General features: G+C 48.0%; 2 protein-coding genes across 3 annotated transcripts in view; one reads left to right on the top strand and one right to left on the bottom strand.

Annotated features, from left to right (window-relative positions):
• The first annotated feature begins 1,429 nt into the window (after window positions 1-1,429).
• Mmp21 (matrix metallopeptidase 21) lies at window positions 1,430-8,818 on the top strand. The gene is made up of 7 exons (XM_027929866.2): window positions 1,430-1,591; window positions 2,715-3,234; window positions 4,251-4,390; window positions 4,658-4,799; window positions 5,714-5,971; window positions 8,111-8,280; window positions 8,519-8,818. The coding sequence occupies exons 1-7, from the start codon at window positions 1,430-1,432 to the stop codon at window positions 8,816-8,818; spliced, it is 1,692 nt and encodes a 563-aa protein (XP_027785667.1).
• A 2,425-nt stretch (window positions 8,819-11,243) lies between these two features.
• Window positions 11,244-13,279, bottom strand: part of Edrf1 (erythroid differentiation regulatory factor 1) — a 42,224-nt gene continuing 40,188 nt past the window's right edge. For both annotated transcript variants that reach the window (XM_027929995.2, XM_027929994.2), the window contains one exon: window positions 11,244-12,080. In XM_027929995.2, coding sequence (XP_027785796.1) covers window positions 11,906-12,080 — 175 coding nt within the window. In that variant the 3' untranslated portion in view covers window positions 11,244-11,905. The remainder of the gene's footprint in view (window positions 12,081-13,279) is intronic.

Below are 13,279 nucleotides of genomic sequence, written 5' to 3' on the forward strand. Positions count from 1 at the left end.
CTGTCTTAGTGCATTTGTGCTGCTATGACAAAATACCTTAGTAATTTTTAAATACTAAAAATTTAGAGTCTGGGAAATCCAAGATCAAGATGACAGCAAGTTCAGTGTCTCATGGAGGCCTGGTCTCCTCTTCAAGATGGCCTTGAATTTTGTCCTCACATGCAGAGGGGATGGGAGGGCAAAGAACCAATGCCCTCTGAAGCCTCTTTTATAAGCATAACAATCCATTCACACAGCAGATCCCTTCTGGCCTAATGGCCCCTGAAAGGCCCTCCAGTTTGACACTTGCTTTGGGGGTTACGTTGCAATGTTTATTTAGGAGGGGACACAAACATTCAATCCACAGCAAGCCCTAGGAGAGACCATCCTATCCCCAGGAGGGATGGCTGTCATGCAGGGTTTAAGGTCTGACTTTGAGAAGCACAGACTTTGGCCAGAGCTAGCAAAGTGGGAAGGACTGCCAGCTCCATCTTCTCTGCTGGTCAGAACACAGCTGTGCATGGATCTTGGAGATGTCCAAGCTCCTCACGAGTACCACTTCCCTTCCCAGTGTCACAGGTGTTGCCTTGCTGCTGAATTATCAAGTGTGAGACAAACAGATCCCCTGGCACTTAGTCCCCTTCCCCCTAAAGCCCCTGTCCTGGGTCCCGGTGAGGGTTCCTGGGCTGTAGAGCCATAAGAGCAACACAGAAGGGTGCAGGGGGCCAGGAAGGTTCCACCTAGGAAACCCAGGCTCCACCCGTCTCAAAGCTCCACAGAGATTCCTTAAGATTTAGTCTCAGGAGATTCCTTAAGAATTAGTCTCACTCCACCAAAAAGTTCCATGCAATTTAGAACAAAATCCAAACAGCTCCCCTGCCACACAGGTCTTTCCCCTGGACCATCCCCTGCTCTCCTTCCCTCCCCTCCCTTCACTCAGGTCCAGCCACGCTGTCTCCTTCCTTCCCGAGTGCTACGGAATTGCCCAGCTGGTTCCTGTGCAGGGCCTTTGCTCTTGCCCCTTGCCTACAATGCAACCTTCAAGCCAGATCGAACGGGAACGCCTCCCTCCTGTCTCTGTGCCCAGATCTCATCTTCTCACGATGCCTTCTGCCCTCCCGGATATTACTTCAGGTAGGAGAATGCAGTGCTCATCCACGTGCACATCGCCAGAGTGCTGAGATTCTCAGGTATCTGCAACTTGGGGAAGGAATTCCCTGAGGATGTGGCAAACACAGGAGGATGAGGAGAGAGTTCTCATACTAACAAGAAGGGTGGCCCTGGGGTCTTCAAAGGCAGCCTGCCAGGGCTGCTGAGCGGCCTCTCAGAGGGCACACTTCGAGACTGGGTGAGAAAGCTTGTTTGCTCATAAAAGCGTTCCAGGCCCTGCTCATTAAGGAGGAGAGACGGGGACAAAGCAAGACAAGAGGGCCAGAATCCAGGCTGGGCCATGCTGGCTTTCTCTGTCTTGTGTCCGACACTGTTGCTCAGCTGCCTGGCTGTCCCCTGGCCTGCCCAGGCAGAGACCCTCTTCCACAGCCGGGACCGCTCGGACCTGGAACCATCCCCGCTGCGCAGGGCCAAGCCCATCACTGACCTCCATGCTGCTCAGGTAGGAGAAAGACTCCAAGAGTAGCATCGTCCACATGCACATGATGTGTGGACACGTGTCCACAGACAGGGCATGGCTGCAGACCTTGTGGGGAGCAAGATTTCCATGGTTCTAGCAGGACATGGCTCTGTGCTTAACCTGATGTTCACTATTGGTTTTTGCAGTGCTGGGCTAGATCCCAGGGCCCTGTGCATGCTCAGCAAGCGCTCCACCACCAACCACACTCTAACCCAACCTAATGTTGATTGACAACCCCTGGGTCAGCCTCTAGTCAGTGATTAATGTTGCCCTGTGCAAAAGAACCACAGACTTGAATATCATTGCTTTTCTAAATGCAAGAGAGGTAGTAAGAGGCTAAGGCACTGTTTGAAGAGCGCTCTCTGGAGAAAGGGACAGCTCTAGCAAAGACGCCCTACTGCAAAATCTAGGATCGTCAGCAGAGCCATCTGAGGGTGGCATCCATTGACTCTGCTGGAGCTCCACCATGACCTGGACAAAGGCTCTCATGAGATTTCTTCATGACATGGGTTGGACAGGGAGCGTGACCCTGCAGTCCTAGTGGTCACTATACTCCACAAGCAGATGATCAGAATCTTCCACATTAAGCCCTGGATCTGGTGTTCCTGAAGGTGGAGGGTCTTGAGAAGGGGGCTGGCTGGGTCTGCTGTGGCTGCCAGGACCAAGGGCTGTGGTGCTCCCTCCCCTCCCTGTGCTGGGGTGGAATTTGCCACTCCCAGGCCCCTCACTTGTAGTCTCTAGCACCTGGGCCAGACACTGCAGCCTCCCCTATTTATATCCCATGACCTCAGTGCGCTTCCTCCAGTCCTGACCCCTCATCTCCCGACATGCCTCTCCTCCTACCATCCCCACTCCCACCCGGCCTGCTCCAATTCTGCCCCTCCTCAGGCCACATGGTGCCATGATTTCAGCCAGCCCAGCCAACCACCTGCACACTGCCCTCACCTTCGGCCACTCTCTCCACGCCCTGTCTCCCTCCCTCTGTCTCTTTCTTCTCCCTCTATCTCCTTTCTGTCATATAGTCCCTGGTCAGGGCAGGCATGGGGCAGTGGGAAGGCCCTGCGGGTGGCAGCCCCTTGGACTTGGGTGCATTTCTCTCCCACAGAAGTTCTTATCCAGATATGGCTGGTCGGAGGGGCCTTCAGCCTGGGGTCCCAGCCCCAAGGAGCCAGCAGCAGCCCCTGTGGGCCCCACCCTGGCCGAAGCTGTGCGCAGGTTCCAGAGAGTGAATGCGCTGCCAGCCAGTGGGAAGCTGGATGCAGCTACCCTGGAGGCCATGAACAGGCCTCGCTGTGGTGTCCCTGACACCCGGCTGCCAGCCCTGTCGACCCCTTCAGACCCACGGCCCAGGGCCCGATCAAAGCGATTCCTACAAATGCTGCTACCCAGGCCAGGTGGGCAGCAGGAGGACTCCTCAGACAGTGGGGCCCTGAGGGCCTTCTCCAAAAAGACCCTGACCTGGCGACTGGTGGGTGAGGCCTACAGCAGCCAGCTCTCTGTGGACGAGCAGAGATACATCTTCAGACTGGCCTTCAGGATGTGGAGTGAGGTGACACCGCTGGACTTCCGGGAGGATCTCACTGCTCCTGGGGCCACAGTGGACATAAAACTGGGTTTTGGGAGAGGTAATAAGGGGCAGGTTCAGGACCCCCCACGCTTCCTGCCCACTCTGCAAGCACACACCTTCGGCCTTTCCCTCCGGGTTCCTCACCTGCATGCTGGGCGCTGGGCTTCCTGGAGTCAGTCCCACCCTGGTTGCCTCAGTCACCTGCAGAAAGGTGGTGCAACTGCTCTCCCTGGCTTGTTCTGAGGTGACACCCAACAGGGAGAGGCAGATGTAAGCCCTCTATTAATGTTACCATCTTAGAACTTACCAGAAAAGGGATGGATCTGTCACCTAGCAGGGCACCTGGAGTGGTCACAGGGGACACCAAGGCCAGCCTGCTCCCCTCAGAGGAGGTGGGCCCATGGGTGCAGGCCAGCTGTAGGAGCTTGCTCACCTGGAGCATTCAGTATGCCACCAAGACTCCACACACGCGCCCTCCCTGGTCCTCCTGTGGAGAAGCCATGGGTATATAACATTGACCTGAGTAAGGAGATAGCCAGGGTCACCCACAGGTACCACCAACTCTTAGCTGGTAAGATTTGGACAAATATCCTAACATCTCTGTGCCCCGTGTGTGAACCAGGGCAGCTCCTGGCTGTCCTGGTCTTGCTGAATCAGTGTCTCAGTGAGAGTGCATGGGGCACGGCTTGTTGAAAAAGCATATAAGGGACAGCGACCTTCAGGGACCTTCCAGCTGTCAGGACCCAGTTCCAGTGCCCTCCCCTCCGTGAGCACTTCAGACATCACCCATCTCCCCGTCCCCACACTCCTCTCCCTGCTGCTCCCAGCTTTGGAACCTGCTCCTTTGCTATAGTCTGTACTTCATGATGAGTTTGTAGATGACCATGGCTCCGCACTCCTCCTCCTGAGCTCGGCACTCCTCCTCCTGGCGGCAATTAACCCAGTTGTGGCCATGCCCGCTCCTGCCCCTGGTGCAAGCTCCTGGAGGCTGACTGCTGTCAAGTCTGTCTGGTTAGGTAGGGAATCTGCAATGGGCACCCCTCACTCACCAGAACCACTCTGTCCCCTTGCCAGGCCGGCACCTGGGCTGTCCTCGGGTGTTTGATGGGAGCGGACAGGAGTTTGCACATGCCTGGCACCTGGGCGATATTCACTTTGATGATGATGAGCACTTCACACCACCCACGAGTGACACAGGCATCAGCCTTCTCAAAGTAAGTAGCTCATGCTGCTCTACTGAGCAGGAAAGGGCAGGCAGCACGGGCCCAGTCTGAAAGCCAGGGCCTACCACGGCATGTGCATGCCCTGAGGTGGCTGGAGGGTCTGGGGATGCTTCCTAGTTCTCACCATGTTCCCCTTTTCCTGAAAAAGCACAGCACCAGTGAGGCACAGGCCTGTCCTCTGTAATTCAGGGACCAGTCCCAGTGGTACTCAAAGGCCCAGGATTGGCCCTGCACCCATGGTTTGTGTTGCCCTCCTAGGTGGCTGTCCATGAAATTGGCCATGTCCTCGGCCTGCCTCACACCTACAGGATGGGATCCATAATGCAACCAAATTACATTCCCCAGAAACCTGCGTTTGAGCTGGACTGGTCAGATAGAAAAGCAATCCAGAGACTGTATGGTAAGACAGCTCTTGGGCCGGTTCTCCCCAGAGCTCCCAGAGGACACTCAGGGTGCCAAGACACACCAGGACCCTGCTTGCCGCTCAGTGAGAGGCAGGTCCCCAGGGAGCACAAAGTTCCACTAAGTATTTGTCCCCTAACTCCACGGGACAATTTCCTTAGTTAAATGTGGCCCTGCTCTGACTGCAGCCACAGGTGAAGGACACAGGTAGGCAAAGCACACTCCCCGTGGACAATCCTCCAGCCCTCTCCTCCACATGCCGCCTGTGTTGGCTGGGAGAAAGGCTGACCTGTGCCTCAGTATCACACAGGAGCACCAAGGGGAAGCCACTGGGAGCTTTCTAGCAATTCTAAGGCAAAGAACTGATTAAGCTTGCAGCGGCAGCTTTAATTTTTATTTAGTTGTTCAGGCTGAGGTACTTATGGGTCATTATTTAATGAAAATGATCAGTGATTTAACACAGATGCCCAAGGCAAGGAAAGCTAGGCTTCCCCTTCCCATGTAAAGGAGCCTCACGGAGACCACCCTGTTTCTGTTCTTGGCACTCAGGGCCTTTGGAGACAATGGAAGCCAGGACACACTTATTTCCCCAGTGGAGCTCTTCCTCTAGTGTGTGCCCAGAACCAGAGGGCCTTCCTCTAATGAAGTCAGACTGGCCATCAAAAGAGAAATCAGGTGGTCATAAAACTTGGCATTCAGTCCAAGTCTGAGAGCATTATGAGCAACTCGTGTGGCTGGACTCTTGCAGGCAACCTGGGTCCCTGTTTCTGCTCAGCCCACGTCTAATAGCAGATGGTGTCTTGCTTTAAGGTGTGTCAATAGAAAACCCCAGATTTGCAATTATCTCTATCCAGTCACACCTGAAAGTTGACATTTGTACCATGTGACAGGTGGCCGGATTTTTCTTTTCAGGTTCATGTGAAGGATCATTTGATACTGCATTTGACTGGATTCGCAAAGAGAGAAACCAATATGGTGAGGTGATGGTGAGGTTCAGCACCTATTTCTTCCGCAACAGCTGGTACTGGCTTTATGAAAATCGAAACAACAGGACCCGCTATGGGGATCCTCTTCCAATCCTCACTGGCTGGCACGGAATCCCAGCACGAAAGATAGATGCGTTCGTCCACATCTGGACATGGAGAAGAGACGAACGTTATTTTTTTAAAGGTAAAGATTCTTCATGGGTGGCCTCATTGCTCTTTTTTAAAAAAATATTTTTAGTTGTCTATGGACTTTATTTTTTATTTATATGCAGTGCTGAGAATCGAACCTGGTGCTTTACATGTTAGGCAAGCATTCTACCACTGAGCCACAACCCCAGCCCTCGCCATTTCTCTTAATAAGAGAAATGCATTCAGAATAAATGTTCTGAGTCCCTACCATGGAATCTACTGTAATGCTCTGGTAATTACTTGCTTGATTCCAGTCTGCCCCATTGGACTGCGAGCTTTGTGGGAACAGGGGTTGGGTCGTGTCCCTGATCTTTTACAAGAAGGCACTTAACGTCACTGAATGGATGTGTAAAGAACTTTGCTAGACACTTGAAGTAGTTGACAAAGCACTGTTACCTGGTTCTGGAGGAAAAAGGATGCCCTGGAAGGCTAGCAACACAGGCATAATTCCAGGGGGCAGGCCGAGCAGGGAGGTGACCACTGCCACCTGGAATCCATGCTAGTATTCCAGAAGTCAGGACTTGCCCTGGACTAAGGATGGGAGAGATCCGGAATGCCTAGAGGAGGGCACCCAGACTGCAGTGTGGGTGTGTGCAGTGGCCAGAGACAAGCAGCAGGAGTGGGGAATGGAAAAGGCTCATCTGTGGACTCCATTGAAGGGGGACAGGGGACCCACATGGGATGAGATTCTGAGAAGACTGGTGGTCCGACCTTGGAGAGCCTCAAATGGAGTAACCAGGGTCTGGACTTCATCCAGCGGGTAGCAAGGAATCAATTTCTGAACAGGGAAGAGCAGTGTTTTGCAGGAGGTGATTCGGCCAGGGTGGGGTGACCATGTGAAGAGCAGGTTGGGGCTGTCTTGCTGCTGTTCTCCTTATTCACAAGCCACCCTGTCCAGCATCTCCACACCCAGCTCATGCAGACACGCTGCTTCGCAAACCCAGTGGGCTGCAATCCAATCCCAAACGTGATGTTGTGGCTCCTGCTCTTTCCTTTGCAGGAATGTTGTGTGTACCTCTTGAACTTGAATCTCAGTGATCCAAACTATGCTGCATTAAACTGCTCAGAGTTAACAAAGCAAGAGCTAAACTGCGAGAACGTCATATGCAAACTTTATTATCAGGATCCTATGTCTAGATTTGGTCTTTAGTTCCCTTCATATCACACAAGATTTTTTCAGTGCTTTAAAGAACTTACATTGGCAACAAGGAGTCAGTACAGAATTAGGTCATGATGGGGGACTGCTTTAAAAACATCTTTAATTTGCTGTAAATATTTTAAATTCTAAAAAATCCCAGTTAGAGTGAATTGCTGCTCCACTGGGACATCTCAGTGCCAATTGTAGTGCGTGTGTGGTTGCTAAGGGATGTCACTACTTGAGTACGCCATGAGTTGTGCAAACAGATGTGTCTAACTCAGCAGATTTATTTATTCTATTGTGTGCTGACAACAGGTCATATCTTTAAGAACTAAAAAGGAAAGCCTAGAATAATCCTCTCCTGTTTCAGAGCATTAAATTAGCATTTGAATGTTAAAACAAAATTAACCGGAGTATATTATTTATCAGGATAGTGGGTCTGGGTGGACTCTGAATTTGCACAAGTCACTTCGAGGCTCTACTCCAGTTTCCTTATTTGCAAAATGGGGATGGAGAGACAGATGGTTAAAAAACACTGGAAAAGGTATAACCCAGGAATAAGCATCGGGATTTCTTCTGTTAAGAGACCTTGTATCAATTAGAGTAGGAAAGTGATTCTGGGCCAACACGTGGGCCACTAACATGCAAAAGGACATTGTTGGACCATGAAAGAGGAAAAAAAAATCAAGATGCTCAGGTGAAAGAGACCACATTTTTGAGAGCCAACAGGACGATGTGAATAGATCAGGGCTCTCTGTGAGACACCATCAACAATCTAGTTGCAGCAGTGTCAAGTACAGAAAACGTTATTGGGGTCAAATTGAGAAGTCATCCAAAACCTGGGAAAACCACTGAGACTTCAGTAGGTGCCACAAGCCCAGCTTTCTCTGGGAATCTGGCAGAGCATATGCAGAATGGGCTGGGCCTGTATAGGAGGCTGTCCATCAGGTTTCCTGTGATTTAAAAGCCATATTTGTATTTTTGGTTGACACTCAGGAAATCAATACTGGAGATATGACAGTGACAAGGACCAGGCCCACACAGATGAAGAAGGAAGAAGCTACCCCAAACTGATTTCAGAAGGGTTTCCTGGCATCCCCAGTCCCCTGGACACTGCCTTTTATGACAGAAGGCAACAGCTAATTTACTTCTTCAAGGTGTCCTTTGTAAGTAGCACTGCTTCTGTATTCCCGTCTGAGATGTGTCGAATGAACAAAATTCTCAGTTGAAAGCTGTTCTCCTTGCTTCAGGTCTAATAGCAGTGGCAGATCATTAGGTGGAGAACTATTTAGAACTTCAGGTCTAAAGAACTCAGTGCACAGTTGGATGTAATTAACTCACTGCTGAAGTTAACCTAAATATCAATGAACTTCAGAACAGTCTTACTCTCTAATTTGTTTGCAGGTATTTGCATTTGATGTCAACAGAAACCAAGTACTGAATTCTTATCCAAAGAAGATTACTGAAGTTTTTCCAGCAATAAGACCACACAACCATCCCTTTAGAAATATAGATTCAGCTTACTATTCCTATGCACATGGCTCCATTTTCTTTTTCAAAGGCAATGCCTATTGGAAAGTAGTTAATGACAAAGACAAACAACAGAATTCCTGGCTTCCTTCTAATGGTGTATTTCCAAAAAGGTCTATTTCAGAGAAGTGGTTTGATGTTTGTGATGTCCACACCTCCACACTGGACATGTAATGAGGAAAACTCAAACAGGGTAAGATTTTTTTCGAAGAGAAAAAGTCTGACTTCTTTTACAAAGAAGTGAATATAGCTCCCCAAGTTAAAATCAATGGAAAAAAAAAAAAAAAAAACTTGCTTAAACTTTTAAAATATTTGGTTTTAAGATCAATTGCTCAGGCAAAACCAATCAACTGCCAAATAATTTTATTAACTTTTCAGAAAATCTCCCCCCCACACACAAACAAGCACCCTGAGGCAGCCTCACATTTGCTTTCGGTTCTGTGTGGAACTCTGCAGCTGCACCCCAACAATGCACCCAGCCCTGCTGCACGGGGATGGGGAGGCTGCCAGTGCCATGGTGTAAGTGTATGCTTACTGCACTTAAAACAACGTGATGGGAAAAGGCACAGAATTTGAATTAAGTACCAGCTGCAGTGGTACATGCCTGTAATCCCAGCAGCTCAGGAGGCTGAGGCAGGAGGATCTCGAGTTCAAAGCCAGCTTCAGCAACTTAGTGAGACCCTGTCTTAAAATAAAAATCTAAAAAGGGGCTGACGATGTGGCTTAATGGCTAAGCACCCCTGGGTTCAATCCCCAGTAACAAAAAACCCCATATATATATTATATATGTAGGTACATACATATGTATGTACATACATACACACACATATACATATACCCACACACACACCCCTCGTCATAATGATAGGTGAAAGTATATGAAAGGTTTTCACATGTCTGTCTTGATCTTCCTGCAAGGCAGGACAGACACAGTGCATGTTTCCAGCCTGAGATGCTGAAGTTCACTTGTTAAACCTGTGATGGCCTCTGGCCCTGACACCAGCTGTGCTGTTTGCACACATAGGCCTGCATCTCATTGGTCCTGAACAGAGGAGCTTTTGTCTTGCTGAAATTCATTTGGTGTTCTACTTTCCCTGCAGAGCAACAAACACTTGTGTGATAGTCAGACCACCAAAATAGAGCTCTGGGAGCTAGTTGGATAGTTTTATTTTCTCCATATCAGTTATATTTAGGACAGGCATGATGTTCCTTCAAGTTTAATATGCTTAATATGATATTTTTTGGTGGTACTGGAGATGGAACCCAGACCTCATGCATGCTGGGCATGAGCTCTGTCAGTGAGCCACATATCTCCAGCCCTGGCTGTTAATTCTTAACACACACCACACACACACAGGGAAAAGAAAAAAAAAAAGGAAGAAAACCATAATCCCATATGTAATGATGTGGGCAAAATTTGGCAATGAAATTAACTGAAAGATGCAGTAGCCTCAGTGACCAGGACACAAATAACCACATTTCTCCTAATGGAACATTTAAAACAGAGGCACTGTAAGAAGCTTTAAATTAAACCCAGCAAATTACAAATATATTTAAAAAGGAATTTTTTATTCCCTCTGTAGAAATCTTCATGTCATTGTTTTGACAAAAGAAGACAGAATTTATATTTTCTTGCTTAAAATCAATTTTCCTCTCAACTAAAAGTCTGTTTAGCTAAGGGGAAAGGATAGGAGACAAGAAAAGTAACCCTAACATCCCTAACTCCAGCTCGTTCTACCCAAGAAGGAAAATCCTTTTTGAATCCATGAACCCAGAGGGCGATATAACCACTGGAGGTGCCCCGGGCTAAAGAGCAGAGGGAAGCAACACTGTTCTGTGTGGACTCCAGCTGCCAGGGAAAGAAAATGAAGCCCTGCCAGAAGGAGACACTGCTGATTTGGAGCAAATGCTTTAACCACTTAGGCAAAACTTTAAATGCTTCAATGATTAACTTTTGTAAACTGATGCAAATCTGTCCCAAGAATGATGTAAGTCAAAGAACTAGACAAATGGTAAAAGAGTTCTGCCAAGCTGATAGGTGTCAATTCATTTTCCATGAAAACACTCAGGATTCTCTATGTAAGGAACAAGCAGTTTGTGAAAATTTAGCTTGAAACCAGTTTACTCCAGACAACTTTGTGGTGGAGCTTGGATTCTTTCAGGTGTGGTTGGTGTGGAGGGGCTGCTGGTCAACACAGAGGATCTGCACAATGAAACCAACCATCCCTGGGCCTGAAGCCCATTCCTGCCACTGAGCCCAGCCAGCAGGCTTGTCATAACCACAGTCAGTGGCACAGGGGCCCAGACTCTCACCACCACATGAAAGAATCCGACTCCCACGTTACACCATTTCTTGAAATTGAGTATTGATCATAAGGGACAAGTACAGCCTTGTATACACTGGAGGCTTTGTGGGGCGGGGAAGTGTATGTATGCAATCAGACAAGACCCACACACAGCAAGGAGTAAGTGAAATATTCCAGTGAAAACTGAGTGGATGGCAAAGTTTTACTTTTAACGTTATGATCTTTATTTTGTAATTATTAAACTGAGTTCAAATCACAATTTAATGTGAGGAATGAAAAAATGGAAAATAAGATATTTTAAATAAATAGTTTATTCAAAATAGTTTTGTTTTTTACCTTATTCACAGTTTCAAGTTTAAAATGAAAAAGGAGGGGAGGGGAAATAATACTATTCCTGATCAACTGTCATATAAAGTTGAAGAAAAGTGAATCCCTTCAAAACATGCATTAAATATAGAGTAGTGCACAATGGCTAGTCTTCAAAACTCCTGCACTGAAATTCACAAAGGGGACGCTCTTGTGCAATTTGGAAGGAAATATTGTAGATTTATAGGAAGTTTCTTTAACCCATTTGAACCTGTAATATCATTTGGATAAAAGGTTCTCTTGGTGGAAGCAACATTTTATCCAAAATAATATCTTAAACCTTTGTTATCCAAGATACTTCAAAAATATCTGAAAGTATAATTGCATAACAGAAAGTCTATTAATATTGAGGTACCATGTACGTCTCATAGAAATAAAAGCTGAAGCTTTCAGTTCAGTTCTGGCTTTAGCACTTCAAACGAAGAAGCCAAAGAACTCACCATTGTCTGTCTGTCATGAGAAATAAGTGCATGCCTGTTTCAAATGGGTATTTCCTCACATTTAATGAAACTCAGCACCGAATGGACAAAGCCACTCCTGTGGTCAGAAGGCACTGTCAGCACGTCTGCAGACGCAGCTCTGCGCGAGGTCACTGAACGGCGCCGCTGCTTACTCCGCTGCCCCCATGAGCAAGCTGCCCCAGCAAATGGATGATGACATCAATTCTTTCCAAAAGACTTGCACTTTTGTTTGCAGTAGCTCTCAAAAGCTGGGAGTAAATTTGCTTGTTGGATTTGAGAAGTCCATCTTCTTCAATGTTATTGCTGGGGTCCCCCCGCCAAAAAAAAAAAAAAAGAACAACAGGTGAAGGGCACAGTGAAGGGATCTGGAAACAGTAACAGCACAGCAGTGGTGCTACACAGAGAAGCAGGTCTCCCAGTGCCTCCCCATACCTACCGTCTATCTTCTGTTCCTAGACCTGTCTTGACACTCATGTCAATACATCAACTAAAACTGAGTTAAAGCCTTTTATCTGTTCACGTCCTCTGCCAGGAACTGCTCTTGGTAGTGAACCAAACGGACAAAAGTCCCTGTTTTGTGTGAGGGGTGGTGGTGAGACACTGGGAGAAGATGTACAGTGGACAACTATGCTGGGGATGCAGCTCAGTGGTGGAGTGCATGCCTAGCATGCTCCAGGACCCGAGTTCAACCTCCAGCACCAGAAGAAAACAAAACAGACAGTGGCAGACGACTGTCACATCCCCTAAAAGAAACAGAGTTGATATGGTTGAGGGCACTGGAAAGCCAGATGGCTTTCCTCTACTTTGTATTTTTTTTTTTGCAGTATTAGAGACTGAACCTAGGGCCTCACACATAGTCTACCACTGAATTGTACCTTCAGCCCTTTTGTTCTAAATCAGAGGCTTCCTAAAATGCTCAGGCTGGCTTCAAACTCATGATCCTCCCACTTCAACCTCCTGAGCAGTTAGGATCATGGGCCTGCACCACCACTCCTGTCTCCTATACTCTGAACCAACTGCAGAACGCCAGCTCTTGCATTGGAGCCACCTAGGACATCGAGCAGAGTCACAGGATGGCAGCACCCCCATGCTGTCTAAGGACACTGGTGCACCTTCTGGTGAAGATGCTCCTCCACTGAGGTACATATTACACCACTCCACTGTAAAAGTTTAATTGGTTCTGAAAATATTTACCCCTTATAATGGATTAATGTATGAGATGCAAGACTAGTAATTACATGGCAGTTCAATTCTAGCCACCCTCCTTTTAATGCGTCTACATGTATAAGAGACCCAGCTCACAAGCCAGCAGTTTCACGGCTCCTAGCAAAATGTGACACACCTCCACAGGACAACGTTGCCCCTCGCAAAGCAAGGACTGATTTGATTTTACCGTAAAAGATAAGGCCCCCAAAAGTTGACAATTTGGATCAGGGTCAAAACGTCATGTTTCCCACTATTTTTCCCCCCTTGGTACCAGGGATGGAACCTAAAGGTGCTTA

The sequence above is a fragment of the Marmota flaviventris genome, chromosome 4 (assembly GCF_047511675.1).
Source record: "Marmota flaviventris isolate mMarFla1 chromosome 4, mMarFla1.hap1, whole genome shotgun sequence".
Classification (NCBI taxonomy): domain Eukaryota; kingdom Metazoa; phylum Chordata; class Mammalia; order Rodentia; family Sciuridae; genus Marmota; species Marmota flaviventris.

What these genes read in the sequence shown, in the direction of transcription:
- Mmp21 (XM_027929866.2), top strand. Translation starts at nt 1,430, where the DNA reads ATGCTGGCTTTCTCTGTCTTGTGTCCGACACTGTTGCTCAGCTGCCTG. An exon ending in AGCAATCCAGAGACTGTATG is followed by an intron (nt 4,800 to 5,713) that starts GTAAGACAGCTC and finishes TTTTCTTTTCAG; the next exon opens with GTTCATGTGAAGGATCATTT. An exon ending in ACTTCTTCAAGGTGTCCTTT is followed by an intron (nt 8,281 to 8,518) that starts GTAAGTAGCACT and finishes ATTTGTTTGCAG; the next exon opens with GTATTTGCATTTGATGTCAA.